The sequence below is a fragment of the Lutra lutra genome, chromosome 1 (assembly GCF_902655055.1).
Source record: "Lutra lutra chromosome 1, mLutLut1.2, whole genome shotgun sequence".
Lineage (NCBI taxonomy): Eukaryota > Metazoa > Chordata > Mammalia > Carnivora > Mustelidae > Lutra > Lutra lutra.
Window position 1 is genome coordinate 150297479 of NC_062278.1, and position 26855 is coordinate 150324333.

Consider the following 26855-nt stretch of genomic DNA (forward strand, 5'->3'; position numbering starts at 1 on the left):
TTTGTCCAAGGTCACACAGCTGGTCATTTGCAGATACAGGACTCAAACATACATCTTTTCCATGCTCTTCAGTTCTGGTGTCTTTCCTATTTCACCATTTTGGGAAATGTCCCAAAAGGGCGGAAAGGGAGATGCCTCCGTGTGTGCATGTGTGTTGGGGATGGATGGTGAGGAAAAGGAACAAGAGGTCTAGAGAAGAAAAAATATTTTAACTAAAATTCAGGCCATCCGGCTCTGTGTCAGTGTACAGAGCAGAGATCCCCACCTAAGTAGGGCTAGTTGCCCATGGTGGAGTGAGGGTCAGTTTTTTACAGAGGCTGGGAGGGGATTGGATGGGACTATATAGGCAGATACCCTAAGAACATAGAGGGCTTTGCTAGTAAAGGACAAAGCAGTTGGGAATTGGAGTCAGGAGGCTAAGGGAATAGGATAAGAAATTGCTCTTCTGGGGATGTAGAATCTCCAAATGTGAGGGAACTAATAGGCAGATAGATTTTTGGTGACTCAGCCTAGACTGCTAATCCAGAGAAGCCCCTCTGAAGAGGAAGACAGCTTCTCCCCTGCTCTGGGGAATGTGACTAAGAGAAGTGCCAGTAAACTTTGGGTTATGATCTGTATGGGGGATGACTATGCTGCCATTCAAACCAACTTAATCTAAGATAAGGGATGATTTGGTTCATAGGACTAAAAATCCAGGTAGAGCTGGGTTCAGGCACAGCCTGAACTAATGGCTTAAATGAGGTTCAGGTTCACGAGGCCCTGTGTTTTCCTCGGTTTTTCTGCTCTGCCTTCCACAAAGTTGGCATCATTTCACAAGGGAGCCCCTTGACCAGACTAGGTTCTCCCCCTCACATTTGTAAAAGGGTTGCAGCTGTTCCAGACCTCACAGTGTCATCCCATCCTGTTCAAGGAAAGACTCTTGTAGCTACTGGAGAAGAGTAAGGAAGCAAACGTCATCTTGGCTCTCGTTGTTTTATGTGCCCAGAGGCTCCACGCACAGTACATGGTTGACATGGGGAAGCAGTAACTTCTGAAATGAAATTTCGGGGGCACTTTTGCCAGAAAGGAGAATCCAGGCTGGGTGGTAAATTATAGAAGTCTTCCATACCAACCAAAGGGGTAAGGGGTTGAAGATTTCCCTGGGGGATTCTTTGAGGGAGGGAGTAATGCTTATTAGCACATGTATTAAGAGAATAGACTAAGATAAAAGGAGAGACATAATAATTGCTTGACTTAAAGAACAAAAGGATTTCATTCCCTCTCACATAATAGTGGTCTAGGGCTTTGCTTCACACTGTTAACTCTTGGTCCCATCTTTCTTCCTCATGTCCTGTGTCATCTCTTAGGTCTGGGTTGTCACGAGTTTCAACAACAAAGTGGGGAGAGAAAGTGTAGAGGAAGCAGCTGTTTTAGGGGTTCTGTGCCATGAGTGCTCTGCACCTCCCCCTCACGCTGTGTTGATGAGAACTTGGTCCATGGCCCATGTCACTGCAGGGGCTGCTAGGAAATGCGGTCCCTAGCAGGTGACCAGTGATTGGCCTTCTGCTCTGTGATTATAAAAGAAGGCGAGAAGGAATTTTGGTGAGAAGTAGGCAGTCTCCATTGTAAGGGCCTATTCAGCCAGAGCGGCCCCACCCAGGTTGGACTGCCATTTTGCTGTTTATGCACTAAAACATAAATTGACCCTGCCCCCTCCCCCCAGGGGAACTTACTTAAAAGCAAGTCTGGGAAACCAGTCCCAGGTAACAAAGCCCAAATACAAGGGCAGGTCAGGTCAGGTAGAGATAACAGCCTGAATGCAGGGGTGAGTCTGGTCAGGTGGAGACTTCCAATCAGTAAAGCCGCATACTGTCTCCCTAGCTACCAAGGAATATGGGCCTCTCCCTTTGGGTGCCCCTTGGGTGCCAATTCTAACCAAGGTGATAGGCTAGTTCAGATGTCTACTATAGGGTAAATTGTAATTCAATTTGTGTGTGACCTAGCATGACTGTGCAGCTTTCTCTGTGTGTTAACAATCTCATTCGCCACCTGTGTGTGGCCAGGCCCAACCACATGGCCTTTGCTCTATAAAAGTTAGTCTGGGAGGCAGGGAGGGGTTGTGCTCTCTTGTAAGAGGCGTGGCCGGGACGGGTTGGTTTGATTCTTAATGCTTAGGGGGCAATAAAGATTTGCTTGACCTTTGCTTTGTATCAGTCTCGCTCCTTTAATCATGGACCCGTTATTGGGGGATCCAACATTGGGGACCCAACACCATCAAATGCCCAAACTAGCTTTCCTAGGAGGCTTAGCCATCCTGAATGATGTTCCCGTGGCACATAGCAGTGCCTCCTCAGGAAAGAATCTTCCTCCAGTCCCTTCATTTGGGGAACCAGGAAGGCTTTCAAAGAAGCTCAGTTAGAGTTCGGTTCAGGTATATATGACAGAAAATCTGTCATAGCAGTGACCTAAACGTTTGCTTTTTCTTCTCTTCTGTAAAAGACGTTTATGGTATAAGTGATGTGTTAATGGTGCCAGGGACTCTTTTTATCCTACTGTTCTGTCATCTCGGCATTTGGTTCCCTCCTCATAGTCCAAGATGACTGTCTGAACTCCAGTCATTCTTCAATTTTCTCTGGCAAAAGGAAGAGGAAAGGCCTCAGAGGGCATTTCCTGGAAGTCACACACAGCACTTCCGTGGACACCCTGCTGGTCAGAACTTAATCACTTGGGGCACCTAGCTGCAAGGGGGGCTGAGGAACTAGCCTTCCTTCCAGGAGTTTATGAGCTCCACACGGTGGCTTCTTGTGCTAAGGAGGAAGGGGAGAACGGACATTGGACAACAATAAACAATCTCTGTGAGAGACCACATGCCCCCCCACCTCTGCCTGCAGATGTGTGTGCATTTCTCTGCCCGTGCTAAATTCTAAAACCCGTTTTCATATTTATCTGAAGGAAAGAAACCGCCATAAGCGCCGACGTATTAAGTGCATACCAGGTGCAAAACACGATCTGTATCACTTACTCTCATGAGAGCGCTCTCCCAGTGCGTTACCCAGCAGAGTTTAGCATGTGGCTGTTGACAGAGGTATGGGCAGAGTGGTGGGAGCCAGAAGGACTTCCTGGAGTAACCAGAGTTTAGCAACAGCAGGAAATCTTAACCTCCCGGAAAGGGTAAGGGGACAGACCTGTGTCACCAAAGCAGCCTGACCAGAGCTGAGAGACCCTAGAAGAAAGGCTGCCTGTGAGGAGGTTATAACCGTGGAACGAAGCCGAGCCAGCACCCCTGTGAGCCTGGGCCAGAATGACCCCTGGAGGGTGAGAAATACGCTGACCTGTCTCCCCTCCCACCCTGGATCTCCTAGCAGTGTCCCACTTCGGCTGAGTCCCAACTGGCAGGCTTTAGAGAGCCAGGGCCCCTAGGGAAAACAGTCCAGGAAAGCAGCTCCCCCGGGAACACAGCAGGGAAGAGAAGGGCAGAAAGTGGATTGGGAGTTTGGGAGAGCAGCACAGAACAACCCACACAGTATTACAATTGCTTTTTCCAAGTAGGGAAACAGGCATGGAGAAGCGAAGTTACTTGCCCAGCTGGGAAGCAATAGACAGGACCTTCTAGCTTCACATGTGTCCTGAAGGGTAAGGCCGAGCACACGGCACACTTGCCTTTCCTGTCCGCTGCCCAGTGCTCTGCACACAGTAGGCATCTATAAATGGTCATTGATTGAAATCATCCAGAGAGGCATATTTGGGCATACGAGTAACCGTTTCCTCTTCCTTGTCATGCAGGTCGCTGTCCCAAACCTCAGCGAGGCGGTGCAGGACGCAGACCTGCTAGTGTTTGTCATTCCCCACCAGTTCATTCACAGAATCTGTGACGAGATCACCGGGAGAGTGCCCAAGGAAGCACTGGGCATCACCCTCATCAAGGTAACTGGCCCCTGACCCCAGGCAGAAAAAGCATTGCTAGACTTCAGTTATAGGGAAATTTTATTTCCTCTCACTCCTGTTTGTTGGAAGTAGGAGCTGAAAGGGAGGCGATGGCACTTTTTGTTTTCTGGTTTGTTTTTTTTTTTTAAAGATTCCTAGAAGGTAATTGATGACACATACCAGGAGCTTCCCTAAGCTCAACTTTAGGCAAGGGCTGCTTTCTATCACAGAGGGTTTTAGCCTTGGCAGTGATGTGAGGATGGGCTTCTCTGGGTGAACCTTGCTGTCAGGAAGAACCTGTCTAGGACACGGGTCTCAGCCTGCGTCCTGGGAATCACTGGTGGTTTGTGTTGCCGGGAAATGCATCCTCGTTCGTTTCCACTCCTGGGTACATGCTCGAAAGGGAGGTTTTTTTTGTTTTTTTTTTTAGATTTTATTTATTTATTTGACAGAGATCACAAGTAGGCAGAGAGTCAGGCAGAGAGAGGGGGGAAGCAGGCTCTCTGCTCAGCAGGGATGCTGAGGCAGATGCGGGGCTTCATCCCAGGAACCTGAGATCATGACCTGAGCCGAAGGCAGCAGCTTAATCCACTGAGCCACCCAGGCGCCCCCGAAAGGGAGTTTTTAACCAGAAGTTCATAGACTACCCCCACGCGTCCCTAGACAGAATTCAGGAAGTTCCTGGCTTAAATGTGGGGGAGAAAAATTACATTTTTGTTCATTTTAACTTCTAACTGAAATGAGCATTTTCAAATGCCAGCCATAGGCCAGACTTGCAGTAACTATAACATTAGCAGAACCTGTGGCTCTGTTGTCGACAGAAATCCCAGGTTCCTTCCACTTTATAACGCCTCCAGGTATCTCAAGGTAGCATTTACGCTGATCATGACCTTGAAATTGTGGTCATTGGTAAACCTGCCAAATCCTCTTTTTCTAATTGCATTAATAAAACAGCGCATTTATGACTTGTCATAGATCTGTGTGATTTCTTTTTTTAAGAACATTTTGATAACTGTGTTTCAGTATAATTGGCTTCCTGGGTCATCTCATCATTTTGCTTTATGCATATGAAATTCTGAGAGTGAGTCCATAAAACTTCACCAGACTGCCAGAAGTGAAGGCCACATCATAAAAAAGGTTAAGAACCCTGTGGAGAGACTTTGTTCTCTCAAGCGGTTCACAGATGAGTATTTATGGAAGCAGACTTGAACAACTCACACGCTAGTTATAAATACAATGGATAAATAAATAGTGGACTTTTAATTTTGGAATACTACATGGTGGTAAATAGGAACATACCAGAACATTCATGCAGCCACATAGGTGAGTCTGCAAAATGATAGTAGAGCACCAAGTGGTACCTCATGGGGGAATGGTACAGTTGCACTTACAGACTTTCAGAAGCAGGCATTACGGTGTAACAGATTATTAGGAATATAGCCTTATGTGGCAAAACTTGGTCAAGAAGAGAAGGGAACAATGTGTACAGCCTTGGGTAGTGGTTCACCCTGGTGGGGGTGGGGACCAGCAGTGAGAAGGAGTATGGACTAGGGGAGGAACACACGGGACTTCAGTGGTACAGGCCATGTTCTGGGTGGTTACATGTTCATTTTCTCCCCCCTTTTGTTGTTACACAGACACGGTATGTATGTTACCCTTGGAAGAGCTATTTTTCAAGTTGTGTATCCCGCTGGGTGCCTGTACCTGCATTAGTAACAGAGCGACCATGTCATGCCTTTTTCATTTGGTTTGTTTTCCTCTAACTTGTCCACATCCTTAACAGGGCATAGACGAGGGTCCTGAGGGGCTGAAGCTCATTTCCGACATCATCCGGGAGAAGATGGGCATTGACGTCAGCGTGCTCATGGGAGCCAACATTGCCAGTGAGGTGGCTTCAGAGAAGTTTTGTGAGACCACCATCGGTGAGGTTCCCTGGGTGGGGAGGCCTGGGGAGCCCGGATACGGTGTTTTAAAATGTACATTTGCGATTTCTGGTATTTATTGGACTCTTCTCATGTGGATATTCAGCGGTATGGGGATTTAATGTAAAGGAGGTCCTCCTGTGGAACTGAAGTGCTTCAACAGCTTCCAGAATGGAAGTAAAGGCCAGGAGGCCATTTGGACCTCCCCTGATCAGATAGTGAGTTAACAAGGTTAAACACAAAAATTCAGGGTTGCTTATACTGAGAAGCGGGTGATAACATCCATGGAGGGGCTCCCCTGGCCTTAGAAAACCCAGATCTTTTTTTTTTTTTTTTAACTCACAAATGCCAGTATCTGATCCTCATTGGATTCCAGTGCCATTGAAAGCTTTGGCAGCACATATACTACACATTGGAACGATAAAAATTGATGGGAATGAGCCCTGTTTCAGGTGAGTTATCTAAAACTCTGTGAACAAGTTACCTGCCCCAAGGTTACATAGCTAGTTTAGAACCCAGGCATGAACTTGGCCATCTTGTTTCCTAAATTAGAAAGCTCTTTCTACTCTTACACAACATTGGTGTTGTGAAAATTTCTGCTTCTTTTAAAAAGGGTTGTGGAATTCTCGTGTAGCATATGAAAGACTGATAGAGGGACGCCTGGGTGGCTCAGTGGGTTAAAGCCTCTGCCTTAGGCTCAGGTCATGATCCCAGGGTCCTGGGATCGAGCCCCACATCGGGCTCTCTGCTCAGTGGGGAGCCTGCTTCCTCCTCTCTCTGCCTGCTTCTCTGCCTACTTATGATCTCTGTCTGTCAAAAAAATAAAATCTTAAAAAAAAAAAAAGACTGATAGAAAATAATATTGCTATATTTGCAGATGCTTGGAAAGATTTGAGTTTATTTACCACTCCAGAACTTCCTTCCACCTTTGTCAAACATACCAGCAATGTGAATGATTTCTCCCTGCAGCTTTGTAAAGGGAGGCCCTGAGAGAGGTCAGGCTCTTTTGAGAAGATCGAATGCAGGGGAAAAAGTAGCTCCTGATTCTTTTTTTTTTTTTTTTAACTATTTATTTATTTATTTGAGAGAGAGTGAGTGAGCCCAGAGGGCGAATGAGAGGGAGAAGGAGACTCCCTGCTGAGCAGGGAGCCCAACATAGGGCTGGATCCCAGGATCCTGAGATCATGACCTGAGCCAAAGGCAGATGCTTAATTGACTGAGCCCCGGTAGCTCTGGATTTTTCTAAATGCCTACAAGTTAGGACGGTTTTACTTCTTTTGCTTATTTCTCTCTCTCTCTCTTTTTTTTTTTTTTAAGATTTTATTTATTTGAGAGAGAGAGAGATGAGAGGGGAGAAGGTCCAAGGGAGAAGTAGACTCCCCGCAGAGCTGGGAGCCCGATGCGGGACTCGATCCTGGGACTCCAGGATCATGACCTGAGCCAAAGGCAGTGGCCTAACCCACTGAGCCACCCACTGAGCCACCCACTGAGCCACCAGGCGCCCCCTTGCTTATTTCTCTTTTACTTTTAATTGATTGATATGTGGAAAATAGGTATGATCAAAAGAAAACCATTTCTTGCATTTAATTTCCATTGTTCTTGTGTCTGTAAACTATTAATTTGTTTATAGTTAAGTTATATACTGCTTTATAATTGCTTTATTTGTTTAATATATAACAGACAATTTACATACATTTTCACAGTGGGATAGTATTCCATCAGTAATCCCATATATCTGTGCACTTAAAACTTCCTTTTTTTTTTTGAGAACTGCTATCTATGGAGAATAGAGGTGTTGCTAATAATACAATGAAGAAAACAAAATGGACTATAGTCAACCCAGGTTGATATTTATAAAAATGACATATATAGACAGAGGTAAGAAAATTCAAACAGTATGAGAAAGCGTGTCGTTAGAATTAAGATTGTGATTTCTCGAGCTTGGGAAGATGGTAGAGCAGGAGGAATGGGAGCTCACCCCGTCTCACAGGTACAAACAGATAATCATCCACATCCAAGTCAATAAACCAGAGAGGGATCCAGAGATGGGCAGAACGAACTTCTCTCGGCTAATACAGAGAAGAAGTTGCATCTGACAAGTGAGGAAGGTCAGAAAGGTGGAGGGAGGCTGCCCACAGGAGGGAGGGAGCTGTGTGCATGGAGAGGGCAGAGAAATGAGCTGTTCTACCAGGGAGCTCCCATGGGAACACTAATCCCCAAACATTTGGCTTTAAGAAAGAGAGGGTCTGAATTCCATGAGTCTGTAAAATAAGTGGGAATTGGAACCTGGAGCTTTGGAGGTCAGCTGACTCTGTACTGGGCGAGCCTGGAGGGCAAGTGATGACTGGGTTGCTACCCTTAAAGAGACAGCAGCCTGAGCAGAGAGGCAACATAAAAATAGCAGTTTATACAATGTTGGTTACCAATGGGAGACAGATCTGTTCATACTGATTTTGGAGCATGTTGGGGGACTTCTCCGAAAATGAGGGAACTGCCAGGCACCATTTTCCACCTCCATCCCCCAACATAAATACAGAGCCACCTATGGAAGGCAGGGCTACACAAATATTTTGTAGCCTCCACCCAGTGTTCAGGGCAGATTTTATTAAAGCTGTTTCCATGCCCTGCCCAGTCACCAGGTGCACAACTGTCTCCTTGCGTAGCACCCAGCCAGCATTGCACATTTTGCCCAGCCTCATGACCCCAGCCACGCAGCTTTCCAGCCACAGTGGCACTTTAAGAGATCCAGCATAGGACTAGAGGCCCAACACAAATTTTTCTAACACCACCACTTCGCTCCCAACTTCCCCAGTGGTTACGTCCTCTCAGAGCAGATCTGCCTGCGTCCCATGAACACCACAGAGAGCACAGCCCACAGCAGGCAGAGAATCAGTGCCAACGTCCTCACTGGAAGGAAAAGTGACTCAGACATGATAGCAGGACCTAAGCAACACACACAGGATGCTCTTTTGAAGTGCCAGGTTCTGGGGAACAGGGCACGTGCACAGCAGGGACTCCAGGACCTCTGCATAACATCACTAAATGAGAAGATGCAGTTTTCTTCACTCGCAGAGACAGACACAGAGAGGCAGACAAAATGAGGAGACAGAAATTTATCCCAAATGAAAGAACAGGACAAGGCATAGCCAGAGATCTAAGCAAAATAGTACAAGTAACTTGTCTGATAGAGAATTTAAAGCAGTGATCATAAGGATACTCACTGGACTTGAGAAGAGTGGAAGACGTGAGAGAGATGCTTAATGCAGTGATAAGGAATAATGGAGCAGAGATGAAGGGCTCAAGAAATGAAATGAGAAACATGCCTGATGGAATGAGCAGTGTAATGGAAGAAACAGAGGAAGGAATTAGTGACCTGGAAGACTGAGAAATGGAAAGTGTTCAAGCTGAACAAAAGAGAGAGAAAAGAATTAGCAAAATGAGAATAGACTGAGGGAACTCAGGGACTCCATCAAATGTAGTAACATTTGTATTACAGGAGTCTCAGAAGAAGAGAGTGAAAAGGGGGCAGAAAATGTATTTGAAGAAATAATAGCTAAAAACTTCCTTAATCTGGGGAAGGAAACAGATACCCAGCTCCAGGAGGCACTGAGAATTCCATCAAAATTAAGAAAAGCAGGGGACCCTGGGTGGCAGTCAGTTAAGTGTCTGACTCTTGGTTTTGGCTCAGGTTATGATATCAGGGTCATGAGATCAAGCCCTGCATCTGGCTCTGCACTGAGTGTGCAATGTGCTTGAGATTCTCTCTCTCCTTTTCCCTGTGCCCCTCCCCCTGCCCACTTGCTCTCCTCTCTCTCTAAAATAAATAAATCTTTTTTTAAAAAATCAACAAAAGCAGGGGCACCTGGGTGGCTCAGTGGGTTAAAGCCTCTGTCTTCGGCTTGGGTGATGATCTTAGGGTTCTGGGATCAAGCCCCGCATAGGGCTCTCTGCTTGGCCGGGAGCCTGCTTCCCCCTCCCTCTCTGCCTGCCTCTCAGCCTACTTGTGATCTCTCTCTATGTCAAAAAAAAAAAAAAACAAAAACAAAAAACCTTTAAAAAATCAACAAAAGCAGACCCACACCGGAACATACTGCAATTAAATTTGCAAAATAAAGTGGTAAAAAGAAATCTTAAAAGCAGCAAGATAAAAGAAGTAACTTGGGCACCTGGGTGGCTCAGTTGGTTAAGCAACTGCCTTCAGCTCAGGTCATGATCCCGAAGTCCTGGGATTGAATCCTGCATCAGGCTCCCAGCTCTGTGGGGAGTCTGCTTCTCCCTCTGACCTCCTCCTGTCTCATGTTCTCTCTCACTATCGCAAATAAATAAAATCTTAAAAAGAAGAAGAAGAAGAGACGACGACACTTAAAAGGGAAAACCCATAAGGGTAACAGAAAACTCTTCAACAGAAACTTGGCAAGCCAGAAGGGAGTAGCATGATATATTCAAAGTGCTGAATGGGAAAAATCTGAGGCCAAGAATACTCTATCCAGCAAGGCTGTCATTCAGAATAGAAGGAGAGAGAAACAGTTTCCCAGACAGACAAAACTAAAACTAAAGGAGTTCATGATCACTAAACCAGCTCTGCAAGAAATTTTAAAGGGGACCCTTTGAGTAGAAAAGAGAGACCAGAGGTGACTGTATAAAGGTAGGAAACACAATGCTGGAAAAAATGAGTATTTCTGTAAAAAAAAATTAGTCAAGCAACTCAAGAAAAGAAAGGATATAAGACACAGCACATTCCTAAAACAGGGAGAAGAGGAGAAAAGAATGTATTCAAACTTAAACAACTATCAACCGAATATAGACCGCTATATGCAGAAGAGGCTATATACAAACCTAATGATAACCATATATCAAAAACCACTAATAAATATGCAAAAAATAAAGAGAAATATAAATATATCACTAAGGAAAATCAGCAAAAATATGAAAGAGAAAGACAATAAAGGATCAGAGAAAATCTTCATATATAACCACAAAACAAGTAATAAAATGGTAATAAATACATAACTATAATTACTTTAAATGTAAATGGACTAAATGCTCCAATCAAAAGTCACAGGGTATCAGAATGGATTTTAAAAAAAGACCCATCTGGGGCGCCTGGGTGGCTCAGTGGGTTAAAGCCTCTGCTTTCGGCTCAGGTCATGATCCCAGGGTCCTGGGATCGAGCCCCACATCAGGCTCTCTGCTCGGCAGGGAGCCTGCTTCCTCCTCTCTCACTCTCTGCCTGCCTCTCTGCCTACTTGTGATCTCTGTCAAATAAATAAATAAAATCTCAAAAAAAAAAAAAAATAAAAAAATAAAAAATAAAAAAAGACCCATCTATATGCTGCCTCCAAAAGACTCATTTTATACTTAAAGACACCTGCAGATGGAAAGTGAGGGGATGGAGAATCATGTATCCTGCAGATGGTTGTCAAAAGAAAGCCGGAGTAACAGTACTTAATATCAGACAAAGTAGACTTTAAAACAAAAGAGTGTAACAAGAGACAAAGAAGGATACTATATAATCTTAAAGGGGATGATCCAACAAGAAGATACAACAATTGTAATTACTTACGCACCCAAATATATAAAACCGTTAATAACAATCACAAAGGAACTAATTAGTAATAATACAGTAATAGTAGGGGACTGTAACACACCCACTTGCATCAGTGGACAGATCATCTAAACAGAAAAGCAACAAGGAAACAATGGCTTTGAATGACACTGGAACAGATGGATTTAACCGGTATATTGAGAACATTTCCATCCTAAAACATCAAAATACACATTCTTTTCAAGTACACATGGAACATTCTCTAGAATACATCACATATTAGCCCACAGAACAGGCCTCAACAAATAGAAGAAGATTGAAGTCATAACCATGTATCTTTTCTGACCACAACCTTATGAAACTAGGAATCAACCACAAGAAAAAATATGGAAAGACCAAAATACATAGAGGTTAAATAATATGCTACTAAATAATGAATGGGTCCACCAGGAAATCAAATAAGAAATAAAAAGATAAATGGAAACAAATGAAAATGAAAACATAAAGGTTTAGAACCTTTGGGATGTAGCAAAAAGAGTCCTATCCTAAAAGGGAGATAAATAGCAATACAGGCCTACCCAATGAAGCAAAAAAAGTCTCTAATAAACAACTTAACCTTACACCTAAAGGAACTAGAAAAAGAAAAACCAACAAAACCTAAAAACAGCAGAACAAAGGAAATAATAAAGATTAGAGCAGATATAAATGATATAGAAACTAAAATGATAGAACAGATCAATGAAACCAGAAGCTATTTCTTTGAGGGGGAAAAAATAAAATTGATAAATCTCTAGCCAGACTTACCAAGAAAAAAGAAGGACACAAAATTTTAAATGAGAGAGGAAAAATAGCAGCAGCAGCACAGAAATGCAAACAATTTGGAGAGAATATTATGAAAAACTATAGACCAACAACCTGGAAGAAATGGATAAATTCCTAGAAACCTATGAAATATCAAAACTGAAACAGGGGGGCGCCTGGGTGGCTCAGTGGGTTAAGCCGCTGCCTTCAGCTCAGGTCATGATCCCAGGTCCTGGGTTCGAGCCCCACATCGGGCTTTCTGCTCAGCAGGGAGCCTGCTTCCTCCTCTCTCTCTATCTGCCTCTCTGCCTACTTGTGATTTCTCTCTGTCAAATAAATAAATAAAATCTTAAAAAAAAAAAAAAACTGAAACAGGAATAATAAGGAGAAAACGTGAACAGACCCATAACCAGCAAAGAAAGAAATGGTAATCAAAAAAATCCAAACTCCAAAAGTTCAGGACAAGATGGCTTCATTTTTTTTTAAATTATTATTACTTTTTTAAAAAATTTATTTAAAAAAATTTAACTCATTTCTTTGAGAGGGAGCACACAAGCAGGGGGATCAGCAGAGGCAGACAGAGAAGCAGACTCCCTGCTCAGCAGGGAGCCTGATAATGGGACTCGATCCCAGGACCCTGGGGTTATGACCTGAGCTGAAGGCAAGACACTTAACCACCTGAGCCACCCAGGCACCCCTGAGATGGCTTCATTTAAAGACGAGTTGATACAGAGGCACCTGCACCTAGGTGGCTTAGTGGGTTAAAGCCTCTGCCTTCGGCTTGGGTCGTGATCCCAGGGTCCTGGGATCAAGCCCCACATCGGGCTGTCTGCTCAGTGGGGAGCCTGCTTCCCCCCTCTCTCTGCCTGGCTCTCTGCCTACTTGTGCTCTCTGACTATCAAACTAATTAATTAATTAATTATTTTTAAAAAGACGAGTTGATACATAGTCTTCTCAACCTATTCCAAAAAAAATAGAAGAGGAAGGAAAATTTCCAGATTCATTCTATGAGGCTGCTACTACTCTGATAGCAAAACCAGACAAAGATACCACTAAAGAAGAGAACTACAGGCCAGTATCCCTGATGAACACAGAAGCAAAAATTCCCAACAAAGTACTAGCAAACCAAATTCAACAGTACATTAAACAAATTATTCATCACGATCAGGTGGGATTTATTCCTGGGTTGCAAGGGTGGTTCAGTTTTTGCAAATCAATCGATGTGATCATACCAATAAGAGAAATGATAAGAGCCATATTATCATTTCAGTAGATGCAAAAAAAAAAAAAAAGCATTCAACAAAGCACAACATCTATCTGTTCATGATAAAAACCCTCACAAAGTAGGTTTAGTGGGAGTATGCCTCAACATAATAAAGGCCATATACTAAAAACCTACAACTAACATCATCCTCAATGGGGAAAAATTGAGAGCTTTTCCTCTAAGATCAGGGACTAGACAGGGGTGTCCACTCTCACCACTGTTGTTCAACATAGTATTGGAAGCCCTAGCCACAGCAGACAACAAAAAGAATAAAAGGAATCCAAATTGGTAAAGAAGAAGTAAAACTTTGACAATTTGCAGATGACATGATACTGTCTATAGAAAACCTGAAAAAGGCTCAGTTAGTTGGGCGGCTGCCTTCAGCTCAGGTCATGGTCCCAGAGTCCTGGGAATGAGTCCCGCATCCGGCTCCCAGCTCTGCAGGGAGTCTCCTTCTCCCTCTGACCTTCCCCCCTCTCATGCTCTCACTGTCAATCTCTCAAATAAATAGATAAAATCTTAAAAGAAACAAACTGAAAAACTTCACCAAAAAACTGCTAGAACTGGTAAATAAACTCAGTAAAGTTGGAGAATATAGTATCAGTGTACACAAATCTGTTGCATTTCTATACATGAATAATGAAATAGTAGAGAAATGAAGAAAGCAATCCCGTTTGTAGTTGCACTAAAAATAAGATACCTAGGAGTAAACCTAACCAGAGAGGTGAAAAACCTATATTCTGAAAACTATTATGATACTGGTGAAAGAAATTGAAGATGACACAAAGAAATGGAAAAGCATTCTATGCTCAAAGATTAGATGAGCAAATACTGTTAAAATGTCTATACTACCTAAAGCAATCTACATGTTTAATGGGGTCTCTGTCAAAATACCAACAGCATTTTTCACAGAACTAGAACAAACAATCCTAAAATTTGTACAGAATCACAGAAGATTCTTAACAGTTGAAACAATCTTAAAAAAGAAAGGCAAAGCTGGAGGCATCACAATTCCAGACTTCCAAGTTATATTACAGAGCAGTAATAATCAAAACAGTATGGTATTAATACAAAAGTAGACACACAGATCAATGCCATAGAATAGAAAATCCCAAAATAAGCCCACCATTATATGGCCAAGTAATCTTTAACAAAGCAGGGGGAAAGTCTCTTTGGCAAAAAGTTTTGGGAAAATTTGAGAGCAACCTGCAAAAGAATGAAGCTGGACCACTTTCTTACACCATATACAAAAATCAATTCAGATGAGTTAAAGACCTAAATGTGAGACCTGAAACCATAAAAATAATAAAAATCATAAAAATCGAAGAGAGCACAGACAGTAACTTCTTTCTAGATATGTCTCCTGAGGTAGGGAAAACAAAAGGAAAAATAAACTATTGGGACTACATCAAAATAAAACCTTCTGCACAGCGAGGGGAATAGTCAGCTAAATAAAAAGGCAACCTACAGAATGGGAGAAGATACTTGCAGATGACATATCAGGTAAAGAGTTAGTATCCAAAATACATAAAGAACTTACGGAACTCAACATCCAAAACCCAAATAATCCAATGAGAAAATGGGCAGAAGACTTGAACAGACATTTCTCCAAAGAAGACATCCAGATGGCCAACAGACCCATGAAAAGGTGCCCAATATCACTTATCAGGGAAATGCAAATCAAAACTACAATGAGATACCACCTCACACCTGTCAGGAGGGCTAAAATCAACAACACAAGAAACAATAGGTGTTGGCAAGGATGTAGAGAAAGGGGAAACGTCTTGCATTGTTGGTGGGAATGAAAACCAGTTCAGCCACTGTGGAAAAGAGTATGGAGGTTCCTCAAAAAGTTAAAAATACAGGGTGCCTGGGTGGCTCGGTCAAACGCCTGGCTTTTGGTTCTGGCTCAAGTTACAATTTCAGGGTTGTGAGATTGAGCCCCGCATTTGGCTCCATGCTGAGCTGGTGGGATCTGCTTGAGATTCTCTCCCCCTCTACTCCTCCCCCTCCTCTCTAAAATAAATAAATTTTAAAAAGAAATTAAAAATAGAACTACCCTACAGTCCAGCAATCACATGCCTGGATATTTACCCCCGAAATATAAGAACACTAATTCAAAGGTATACATGCACCCCTATGTTTATGGCAGCATTGTTTATAATAGGCAAGATAGAGAAGCAACCCAAGTGTCCATTGATTGATGAATGGACAAAGATGTGGTGCATATGTATAGTGGAATATTACTCAGCCATAAAAAAGAACGAACTCTTGTCATTTGCAGCAACATGGATGGAGGGAACTAGAAAGTATAATGCTAAGTGAAATAAGAGGAGGACAATACCATATGATTTCACTCATCTGGAATTCAAGAAACAAAAAACAAGCAAAGGGAAAAAATAAGAGAGAAGTCAAGAATCAGACTCTTTAATTATAGAGGACAAACTGACGGTTACCAAAGGAGAGGTGTGGGGTGGGGGGATGGGTAAATAGATGATAGAGATTAAGGAGAGTACTTGTTGTGATGAGCACGGGGTGATGTATAGAAGTGTTGAATCACTATATTGTATACATGAAACTAAATATAAAACTATGTTAACTAACTGGAATTAAAACTTCTTAAAAAGCTAAAAACAAAATCCACAGCAAATCTTAAGGTATCCACTAAGATACCTTAACCTAAAACTTTTTAAAAAGTTAAAAACAAAAACCCACAGCAAATCTTAAGGTGTCTACTAAGAAACTCGAGATTCAGGGAGTTAATAGTGATTTACCCAGGATTTGGATTCAGGACTGACTTCAAGCTCTTGCTCTCTAGGTACCATATAATAGTGTCCTTTTCAGTTGGTTCCTAACTCGATGTTGACTTGGGTTCATTCCTGTGAAGATAAAGGGACAAGGGCTTATCCAATTTCAGGTCCCACCTCTGGAGCTCCTCAGCATGGAAGGGGGCTCATTTTGTTCACATAGAGATCATAGGGATTCCAGAAAATCACAGACCAGCAGAGCAGAAAGGAACCGGAACCTCTGGTATCACCCAGACCATCCATTGCTTTACAGATGAAGAATGAGTTACTTCACAGGATCACACAGCCAGGGGTGCCTGGGTGGCTCAGAGGGTTAAGCCCCTGCCTTTGGCTCAGGTCATGATCTCAGGGTCCTGGGATTGAGCCCCACATCGGGCTCCCTGCTCAGTGGGGAGCCTGCTTCCCCCTCTCTCTCTTCCCTCTCTGCCTACTTGTGATCTCTGTCAGATAAATAAACAAAATCTTAAAAAAAAAAAAAAATCACAGAGGCAGAAGGGAATAGTCTTGGGTCTGCTCTCCACCTAACCCTGCCTTACTGAAGACATTGTGAACTTTGCTGGCTGATCTCATTTATTCAGCAAATTGTTTAGCAGATTGGAGCCATTTATATAAAATCATGAGATTAGTCACTTTGAAACAGATATAGTCTGATACAGTACAAAATAGCCAAGAATAGGTCTGTTGTGTAAACATCCTCCAGCCTTGGGGCACCTGGGTGGTTCAGTGGATTAAGCCTCTTCGGCTCAGGTCATGATCTCAGGGTCCTGGGATGGAGTCTGGCAGCATCAGGCTCTCTGCTCAGCAGGAAGCCTGCTTCCCCCCTCTCTCTGCCTGCTGTTCTGCCTGCTTGTGATCTGTCAAATAAATAAAATCTTAAAAAAATAAAATCCTAAAGCCTCAATTAAATGGCCAGCCCCTCTTATTATAAAGAAGCATTAAATTTCTTAACTCATTTTCTGTGCCAACATTTTGAACAGTAAGAAGTAAGGGAAAATGTGATCTGTTCTTGTCATAGGAATTGTTCTATAAAAAAGAGGAAAACACATCAAATTTCCACATCCATTCCCCAGACTGAAAACATAATGTTCCTACATAATTGCAATAGCATCCTTTAAAAAAAAAAATTTGTAATTTCCTTCTCTCTTCCCAAAGGGAATCCCTGTTAGCAGTTTCTAAGTATTCTTCGGGGGAGGGGAGGATTGTATGTATACCTGCCTATATATAGGTTATATTCTCGCACAGTTAATTCTTTTAGCCAGCTGTGATTCTTATGTAGCCTGTGAAATTACATAATCACTTTTATTAAAAAAAATTAACTAGTTGTTCCAACTCAGTCCTATTTTGCCAGTAATAAATTGGCAATCAGTCTTGGCAGTTGGTTGGAAATGGCTGGTTGCCCTAATCATTCTGTAGGGCTGAGATCCCATCTCAAATCCTTGATTGAAACCTGTGTCTACCCATAGATTCTGGCTAGAATTTTTATGTACCTGTAAGCCGTGTTCATTGTAGGAAAACATTTAGTGGGGCATATTAGGCTCTTTTGTTTTGTAAAGACGCACGGAAATTATTTCTCTTTCCCTCTGGCTTCTGTTTATCCAATGAGTCCACTGCCTTCTCTCTAGATTGGCAACAGGTCACTCTTGGCAACAGTGACCTGAATTAAATTAAGTAAAATATTGAAAGGAAACTAAAACCCAAAGGTGATAGTTTCTAAATTGTCTTCTAGAACCTGAACTTAACCATGAGGAAATAACCATGAGGAAATAAGATAAATAATGTTATAAAACAACTGGCTTGCACTCTTAAAAAATGCCAATGTCATGAAAGACAGCGAAAGGTTAAGGAGTGTCCCAGATTAAAGAAGACTCCAGAGACGTGCCTGCCAAATGCAGTAGGATCCTGGGTTGGGGGAGGGAAGGTTGCCATGAAAGACAGCATTGTACTAATAGGAAAGATTAGAATGTGAATTGTATATTAGATAATTGTACCAACATTAAATTTCCTGCATTCGATAATGGCGCTGTGGTTAATCCAGATCTCCTTTCTTGATGACGTTAGCAACCAACTCATTCTTAATTACGGTAGGTTCAGGAGTTTCAGCCCACTGGAGTCTTTTGTGGAGGAAGAACAGCCTTGTTTTTCAGACACTTGTAAAAATTCTAACTGGCATGGTGAACTGTGGTGCCCCCTTGCGGTGAGAGTTCCTTCATTCTTGGGACTGACTTCAAGAACTGGCAACTTTCACTGTCACCTCACAAATACTTTTCAAAGCCTGTTTACATATCCAGCATCTGCTAAGTGTCGAGGATAAATAAGCTCCCTGTGGAGCTTCCGAGCACACACACAAATATGGAATCACACACACAAATATGGAATCACACACACACAATGGAAGGTTTGAAGGTGTCATATTACATAGGTTGATTATCTCTAAAACTTGGCATGAAACAGAAGGGACAGTCCCTGTTTGGTTCATAATGGGTTTGGGGCAGCCTTTCCCCGTGGCTGTTGGGCATTACCCGTTCTAGACCAGATGGCCTGGGTCCCTGCTTCCCTCCTCACTACTTATGATTAGTAATAATACAGTGAGTGCTTTCCTGTGACTTAAAATAATCATTTTTTTAAAGTACAAATGAGAAAAAGTGAGATCGCAGTCAATCAAGCCCACCTCTGTCAGGGACACTGTAATTTGCAGCTGCAGAGGACCTGGGAGACCGACCCCACCTGTCTCGGTGGCAGATGGAGAGTGCCCTTCTTCCTGCCTGTGTTGCCTGTCCGCTCACAGCAGCAGCTCAAGCCTAGCTGCAGACAGCTGGATTAGTGACCTCAGCGAGGGGCTTGTCTGTGGAGCTCCGGATCGTCCTTTGTGTTGGAGGCACTGAGCAGTGACCCGTGGTGAGGGATGGAGGAGAAGGGCAGTAATGATGTCATGATGTGGAGGCTGGGGGTTGATTTACCCAACCCAGGTGACGAAACAGGGTTGCACAGTCACCCACATGGTCTGGCGGACTGTTTGAAAAAGGAAGAGGACAGTTGGCTCAAACAGACACAGTTCTAATATTTGGAGAACTCTACTAAATAAGCAGTGCTTATAGAATAGGAGTTCTACTACAAGCAGTACTTGTAGAATAGGAAATGTGTTTCTAAGGATTGGGTGTAGAGATTTGAAACATTTTATTATGGACAGTTTCCTTAAAGAAAGCAAAAGGAGAGGTAGAACAGTGTCCTGAGCCCCAGATATCCGTCATCCATCTCCCGCTCTCCCCTGGATTATTTTCACATTATATTACTTAGGGATGGAATCGTAGTGGTGGACAATTACCTTTGTCTTCTTCACTGGAAGAATGCAGCTGTGTGACGTTTACTTGGGTTTTGCTGGTTTCTCTCGCTCCCCCTCTGCCCCACCCCCAGGAGGAAGCATAGCATAGAGAGACAGAACATGGGCCCCGGAGCCAAAGCACCTGGGTTAGAATTGGGCTCTGCCTCCTATGAGCAGGTTGATCCTGGGCACGTCGGTAAACCTCTCTGGGGCCCCCTAGGTCTGCAAATGGCAAACATCAGTCATAAGCAGGTGTCCGCTCTCCCCATCGTTATTCTGTGGGACCTCCATGCACTCTAATAGGCTCTTGCACACCTGCTTCCTGAACCCCACAACAGTCCTGAGGCTGCTATAGCGTTTCACTCCTGAGGAAGCTGAACCCGCAATAGGTGAAATCAGAGTTTGCAAACTTGTTCTCGGGAGTCAGCTGGGGAGCTCGAAAAGCCACTGATTCGGGTTCCACCACGGGAGACTGATTTAATTGGCCTGGGATGTGGCGGGGGCGTTGGTGTAGTTAAAGATCCCCAGGTGATTGTAATGCACAGAGACGTGTGGGAACAAGCTTGGGAACCTGGAGGCAGGCAGAGCCCCAGTACCGTAGTCGTCAGTGAACCTTCTGCCATCTCTGTGTGGCCACTTGACTTGGGGGCCTGGATGTGGCTGGGAAAGTTAATCCTCTGGTTTCTAGAGCCGAGCCCCACCCTTGCACCCTCACCGATCAGAGCGTTTCACACCAGGCTTTATGTGTAAAGTTTTATTTGTGTTTGTTTTAGTTTTAATCCCAAATCCCTAAACAAAACAAAACGAGACAAAGGAAAAACTCCAGAGCCTCCATCCCATTCCAGGTGCCGTCCCAGGGGACAGGAGGTGGCAGTAGCCAAAACCAGTACTCTTTGAATGCATTTCCTTCCTTCTACCCCTTTGGTCCGTGAACTTAGCTGTTGATGTTTGTATCAGTTCTCTATTGCCATAGTGATGCTAAGTATGGATCACAGAAGCGCATTGGCACACGAAGTAAGCACAGCTAACACCTGTGGGTCCCCTGGGGACAGGATGCTCTCCGCCAGGGCTGCTGGGCTGGGTGGCTCCACCCATGTATGTCTCATCTTCCTGCCAGGCCCAAAGGGGGAGCCGGGGAATGTTCAGGTCACATTGAAGGCAGAGGTAGAAGGACAACAGCCCCACTTCTGCATGAGTGGGCTGGGAGAATCCCCTGCGTGATGTCTGCTCCTGTCTGTTGACCAAAGCACATGACCGAGTCCAAGATTAAGGGGTAGGGAAATATGCCCCATTTGCTTTGAGTCCAAGCACTTCATGGGGTCGAGCCTAACATGAGTGGAAGGGAATGCACTCTTTCCCAGGGGAAAGGACAAGGGGTGGTTTTGAACGGGAATCTATTACAAATGTAAACCATGGACGTTGCCTTCGTAAGTGTTAATGGTAGCAGAAAGTTGCAACAGTTTTAGGTATTAAACATAGAAAAGATAGGTAGAATAGAACACACATACACAGTGAAACACAAAGCGGATATTTAAAATGATGTAGCAAATATGTCACTGAAAATTACTTGTGCCGCAAAATGGGGAAAAGCAGATTATGAAATGTTAATTCCCAGTTCTGAGAAGAACTATGTATATTCATATTTGAGTAGGTTAAAGATGCGTGCCAAATTGCTAATGATCATCTGTGGTGGAATTACGGAATATTTTTGTTTTCTATTTCTACTCCTGAATTTTCTGCATTTTCTGTGATGAATATACATCACTTATGGTAATAAGAAAAACACTCGAAACTGTAAGAGTAGGCATTCTTCCTAACTCCCTTTTTTCCTAACCTGTCAACAGGCAGCAAAATAATGGAGAATGGCCTTCTCTTCAAAGAACTTCTGCAGACTCCAAATTTTCGAATTACTGTGGTAGACGACGCAGACACTGTTGAACTCTGTGGTGCTCTTAAGGTAAAGTCGGCCTTGTTATTTCTGCTCAAGGAGAGGAGCTAATCGGCCTCTGTCTGCATTATCAAATCTAATCCTGAAAAGTGGGCTCTGTGTTCTGTGCTCCTACTTGAGGGAAGAATAGTGAATTGAGAGCCTTGTTTATCAGTTCCTGTTTTACCCCTTCCTGTCCTGGGTGGTTGGACTTCCTCTTCCACTCCGCTTGGCTTTCATTTGTAAATTGGGGGGGTGGTGGTGTGGTGTGGAGTGTGGTGTTTTGTCTTTTGGAAAATTAATATTTAAAAATTAATATTTAATTAATAATTAATATTTTTTAAAATTAATATTTAAAAAACATGGAGAGTACCTTGATTGTAGAGTTTTACAGGGGAGCGAAGCATTGTTGGGTGTTTTTTCCCCCTGTGAATTCATATATTTCTCTTACACACTGTCTTAAGTGGGGAAGGGACTTACCTCTCTCTGAATTACACTACTCCTTCAGTTCGATGGCTTGATTGATTCTTTTTAAGGGAAAGTAGTCTGCTGACAAAGGCTGCACTAAGGATAGTTTTATCTTTGTCCGCAAAGGGAAATGGGCCAATGAAAGAAGCAGCTTCTTTAGGCCAGCGGCTTGGGAGGTTAGGGGGAAGCGTTTCCACGTGGGCTCCTGACCTGTTCCAGGCGGCCTATGGAAGTCTTGGTGGTGGAGCCCTCTCTGGCTGACGCTGGAAAACAGCCAGTGGGAGCTGGGTTGCACTTTCTGATCCTTCTTCCAGTGGAATCAGCTGCCTTATCCACCCCCCAAAAAAAAAGCCTCAGTGTGAATGAATACCCCCCTTTGAGGCACTTTTGAGTCTTGTCTTTTGTAGGAAAGCTGCTTTTCAGAAATTTGAGCACCTCAGGAAGGAAGTCAGGCAATCTGGCTTGGGTTTAGGGTTTGTCAGATAAAAATTGCAGAGATAGAAGGTATGCTGAAAAGACGAGAATCCAACGAATGCCTTCCCGCTCTTTCTTTTGATTGTACATACGTCCTTTTTTTCTCGTCAGAGTTTAAAACCACTTTGTGGAATTCATGTCTCATGTTTGTGTGGTCACATGTGCCTATACAATGAGGATTTTATGAAGGAAAGTCAGTGAAAGGCTCAGGCTCCCTGGGGGCAGCACACGGCCCTGTTTCTGAAAGTTTGGGGCATTTTTCATGTTCTGGGCAGGCCGCATACACGGTTAAGACACTGGCTTTGGCTGCTTTGTGTGGTTTTTCCTTTCTTTCTTTCTTTTTTTTTTAGGTTGAGACTTTTATGTGTTTTTAATAGCCCTTCATTAAACTAATAACCACCTGACAGCAGGGGCATCATGAATGCCTAATTGCTCAGCACCAGCCTGTGTTGGTCCAAAACAATGGTTAAGTGACTGGATATTTCTGGTGGTAGATAGGGAAGCTTGTGAGATCCTGCCCAGAACAAAGGGGGCTTGGGGGACAAGAGAGATTCTAGATGGAGAGTTCTGGAAAAGCTTCAGCTAATGGGACCTCATGCTGGTTTTGTGTCTGAACGTAGATTGGCTTTTCATTTTTGTTGGCGGGAAACCTTTAAGTGGATCCTGCTACCAGAGCAGAGCCTGGTTCGTGGGGGGCGTGGTGGGGGCAGAGACAGATGGGGGTTGAGGACCATTTATCATCCTTCCTCTGGCTATCCTTTGAAACAGGATCAGTTACCATCATGCCTGTCAGCTTGCATCAGAGCTGGGATTTTTGAAAACTGAGAAACAAGCATTTTTGGCAGTAACTGAGTCTAACCATTCCGTCAGACAGGGAGACAGAGATCCAGAGAGATTAAATCACTGAATGTAGCAAATACTGGCACAGTTGGAGTGTGAAGGTGGGTTCCAAGAATCTCAGTTTGGTGTTCTTTGGTTCCTATGTACAGCCCAACTATTTTGGTTTGTGTCCAGTTGAATAAAATGAAGTCCTCGCTTGTCAGAGGCTGCCAACCAAGGACGAATGGGACATCATCTCTTTTATTACATAACTAATAGTTTGTTGTTTTTTTCTGATTATAAAAGTAGTGGACATTCATTGTGTTTCACACAACAGAAGGATGCAAAGAATGTGAAAGTCACCAAGACTCCCTACATCATAAGATCACCACTGTTTGTTTTTTTTTTCCTATACCCTTGCAGTCTTTTTAGTGAGTATAGGTATGTATACCGCCCCTTTTAAAAACAAAAAGCTGGATCTTAACTATTCAAATAGTTTGACACGTTTTACTCTTTCGCATTAAATTAACAGTCTTTGGTAATCTCCATTCTAGGAATCAAAGAAATGTACACTCTCCTTTTGGTGCTCAAAACCATGAGGGCATTTGAGTTACAAAAAAAAAGCAAACCGCTCACTACAAGGATAAAACCAAAAAGAAAATGTAAAAACTTTATGCAAAATCATTTTGCAGTAGTGCGTTTTATGGTCTTCAGAATCTCCTTTACCTCTGACCTGCGTTAATCTCCAGTAAGGGAATACCTTTTTTAAATATCAACTTTATTTAATCCTAAGTCACATACATTAAACTGCATCCATTTAAAGTGCCTAATAGAGTGGGGTTTCTTGTTTTGTTTTGTTCCAAAAATTTCATTTATCTATTTGTCAGAGAGAGAGTGAATACAAGCAGGGAAGTGGCAGGCAGAGGGAGAAGCAGGCTCCCCACTGAGCAAGGAGGCACATGCTAGACTTAATCCCAGGACCCTGGGATCATGACCTGAGCTGAAGGCAGATGCCCAGCCAACTGAGCCACCCAGGTGCCCCCTAATACAGTGGGATTTAACAGCTATGTGCATATACCCTGAAAATCACCTCCATAATACAGAACAATTCCATCATCCTTAAGGGATTCCATATGTCCCTTTTCAGTTCCTACCCCAGCCAGGCAGCCACTGATCTGCCTTTGTACACTGAAGTTGGCATTTTCTAGAACTTTCATAATGGAGCTGTCCAGTATCTACTTTTCTGCATGTGGCTTCTTTCACTGAGGGTGTATTTTTGTTTGTTTTAATGTAAATTTTAAGTGGCAGTCCTTATAGCAAAGCGCAAAAATCATAACTGTACAGCTCAACTTGTGTTACCATTTTTAACAGATGCTTTATCGGGATTAGGTTTCATTAACAGTGACCCAAAATAATAGTGGCTGAACACAGTAGAACTTAATTTCTTTCTTACATAAAAGTCCTGAATCCATGTGATAGCTCCATTCCACAGAATCTCAGGGACCCAGTCCTTCCTGCTCACAAGGGTAGGTGCTTGTCCTCATGTTCCAAAATGGCGACAAGAGTTGTAGTCATCACGTCTGCCTTCCAGTCAGTAGGGTGGGAAAAAAGAAAGGATAAAAAGGGCACGTGATAGCTGTCCTTTAAGGCAGGTTCTGGGGAGTCACAATGTAATGATTTGGCTTCATCTCAGTGGGCAGTACTTAATCCTGTAACGGTACCTTAGCTGCAAGAGATGTTGGGAAATGGTTTTTTGTTTTTTGGTTTTTTTCTCCCTTGGTTAGCCATACACTTGCGTGAAAGTCAGGGACTGTCTGACTCAGGAGGAGGAGAGTAGATTGGGGGATAACCCCATAACCTGCGTCACAGCCACATGACGTTCCCTACAGGGATGTTCAGTAGTGAGGTCAAGCACCCCTGATATCTGGGCATCTAAGTTTCTCCCAGTGCTTTGGCTGAGATAAATCCCACGGTGAAGCACAGCCTCAGGCCTAGTGTCTAGCCAGGGCCACACTGCTGGATCCCGCTAGCCATATGTGGCCAATTACATTTACATCCAAATTAATTAAAACTTAAAAAAAAAAAACAAGAGTTCCGTTTTGGAGCCACTGTCCCCCCCCCCCCCCCCATTTCAAAGACTCGGTCGCCACATGAGTCTTTGGGGAGTCTCCGTGGCTACCGGCTCTGTTGGATGAGCAGACAAAACATTTACATCCTTGCAGAAGCTTCTGCTGGACATCACTGTAGGGCCCCCAGCCTGGTGGGCTCAGTGTGGGCTTGAACCTCAGCCTGACCTGTAAGCTCTGACACAGTGCCTGGCCCGGGGTCAGCCTACACTCTGCAGTCAGAATTCTCCCTTAGGCCCACAGCCCTGGGAGCTGGCCTTGGGTAGAATCAGATGGTGTGCTGCCGGTATAGGCAGTAGTGATTACTGCCTGGGTTTCACTGGAGCCCTGCCTCCCACGTGGTGAGAGTGTTTGCCTAACTCGCAGGCCTGCGCCGGGAGGCTTCTTGACTTCTGCGTTCTTTCCGAGGGAGGCTAGGAGTGGAAGGAGTGGCGTCCCATCCAACCCACCCTGGTTCAGAATTGCAAAGACGGCACTTGAGGGCGAATGATTGCCTCTGAGTATTGCCATAACCCAGGAAATGGGGAAGGGCTTAAGCACGTCTGTCTTCTGAAAAATCATGGTATTTTTAGCTCCAGAATAGTTTAAAGCAGATTTAAATGCACAGTGGATAATGATAACTTTCACAGCTGAGCGATCTCAGAGGACATCTGCTCGATGCTATTCAAACACGATCTGACGGGCTCAGTGTGTTTATTTTTCTTTTGACAGTGCTAAGTGGTAGAGGGAGAGAGAGAGGGTTTCAAGATCCATCATAAGGCGATTAAACTGGATCAGTGTCCAGGGTCCCCTTGGAAGGGAGGCATTTACCCTGCAGTGGCCTCCTGCTCCTCTCTAACACCCCCGCCCCCACTGTGGGGAGGTCAGCCATCTAGGAGAAACTGAGGTGGTCCTCATCTGTGTGCCCTGTGGTGAGGGGATCACAGAAGGGCCAAGAGAGCTGCTGCGGTCCCAGGCCTTGGGCACCCTCATCTGTCTTTGCTCTGAGAGCAGTAACATGAAAGGTCAAAAGCATTGGTCTGCAGCTCAGGGCTTGTCCACACAGCTCCTGCTTGGATGCTTCCAGTGACTGAGAGCTCACTCCTTCACCTCCAGGTCCTTTTGGTTGGGTGAGGTCAGCTCTTCCTGTTAGAAAGTTCTTATCTCAAATCTGAGGTGGCCCCTCTACTTAACCCTGTGTGTGGGAGTTTCCTCACCTCTCCCTGAGCAGAATCACTGTGCCTGCCTTAATAAGAATGTTGTGAAGATTAAACCAGTTAATAATACCGGAAGCACTTAGAGCAGTTCAAGAAAGTCAACTGTCATTTTTATTATCCCCCTCCCCCACAATCGGTTCTTCTCCTAACCCTACCCTTTTTACCTCCCAAACCCACAGGCAGGCCAGAGAGGCACTCCCCTTTGACATCTGATTGCAGAGGGTTCAGGAAGGTCTCTGACCCTGTGGGGTGTGGGAGTGGCTGGGCCAAGGTTGCCATACCAT

The 26855-nt window shown here is 43.9% G+C and overlaps 1 protein-coding gene across 2 annotated transcripts in view; it reads left to right on the forward strand.

The window, feature by feature from the left end:
• The window catches only part of GPD1L (glycerol-3-phosphate dehydrogenase 1 like), a 61324-nt gene that overhangs the window by 20722 nt on the left and 13747 nt on the right, over positions 1-26855 (forward strand). For both annotated transcript variants that reach the window (XM_047739023.1, XM_047739032.1), the window contains exons 3-5: positions 3763-3903; positions 5687-5825; positions 21406-21518. In XM_047739023.1, the coding sequence (XP_047594979.1) occupies positions 3763-3903; positions 5687-5825; positions 21406-21518 (393 nt within the window). The remainder of the gene's footprint in view (positions 1-3762; positions 3904-5686; positions 5826-21405; positions 21519-26855) is intronic.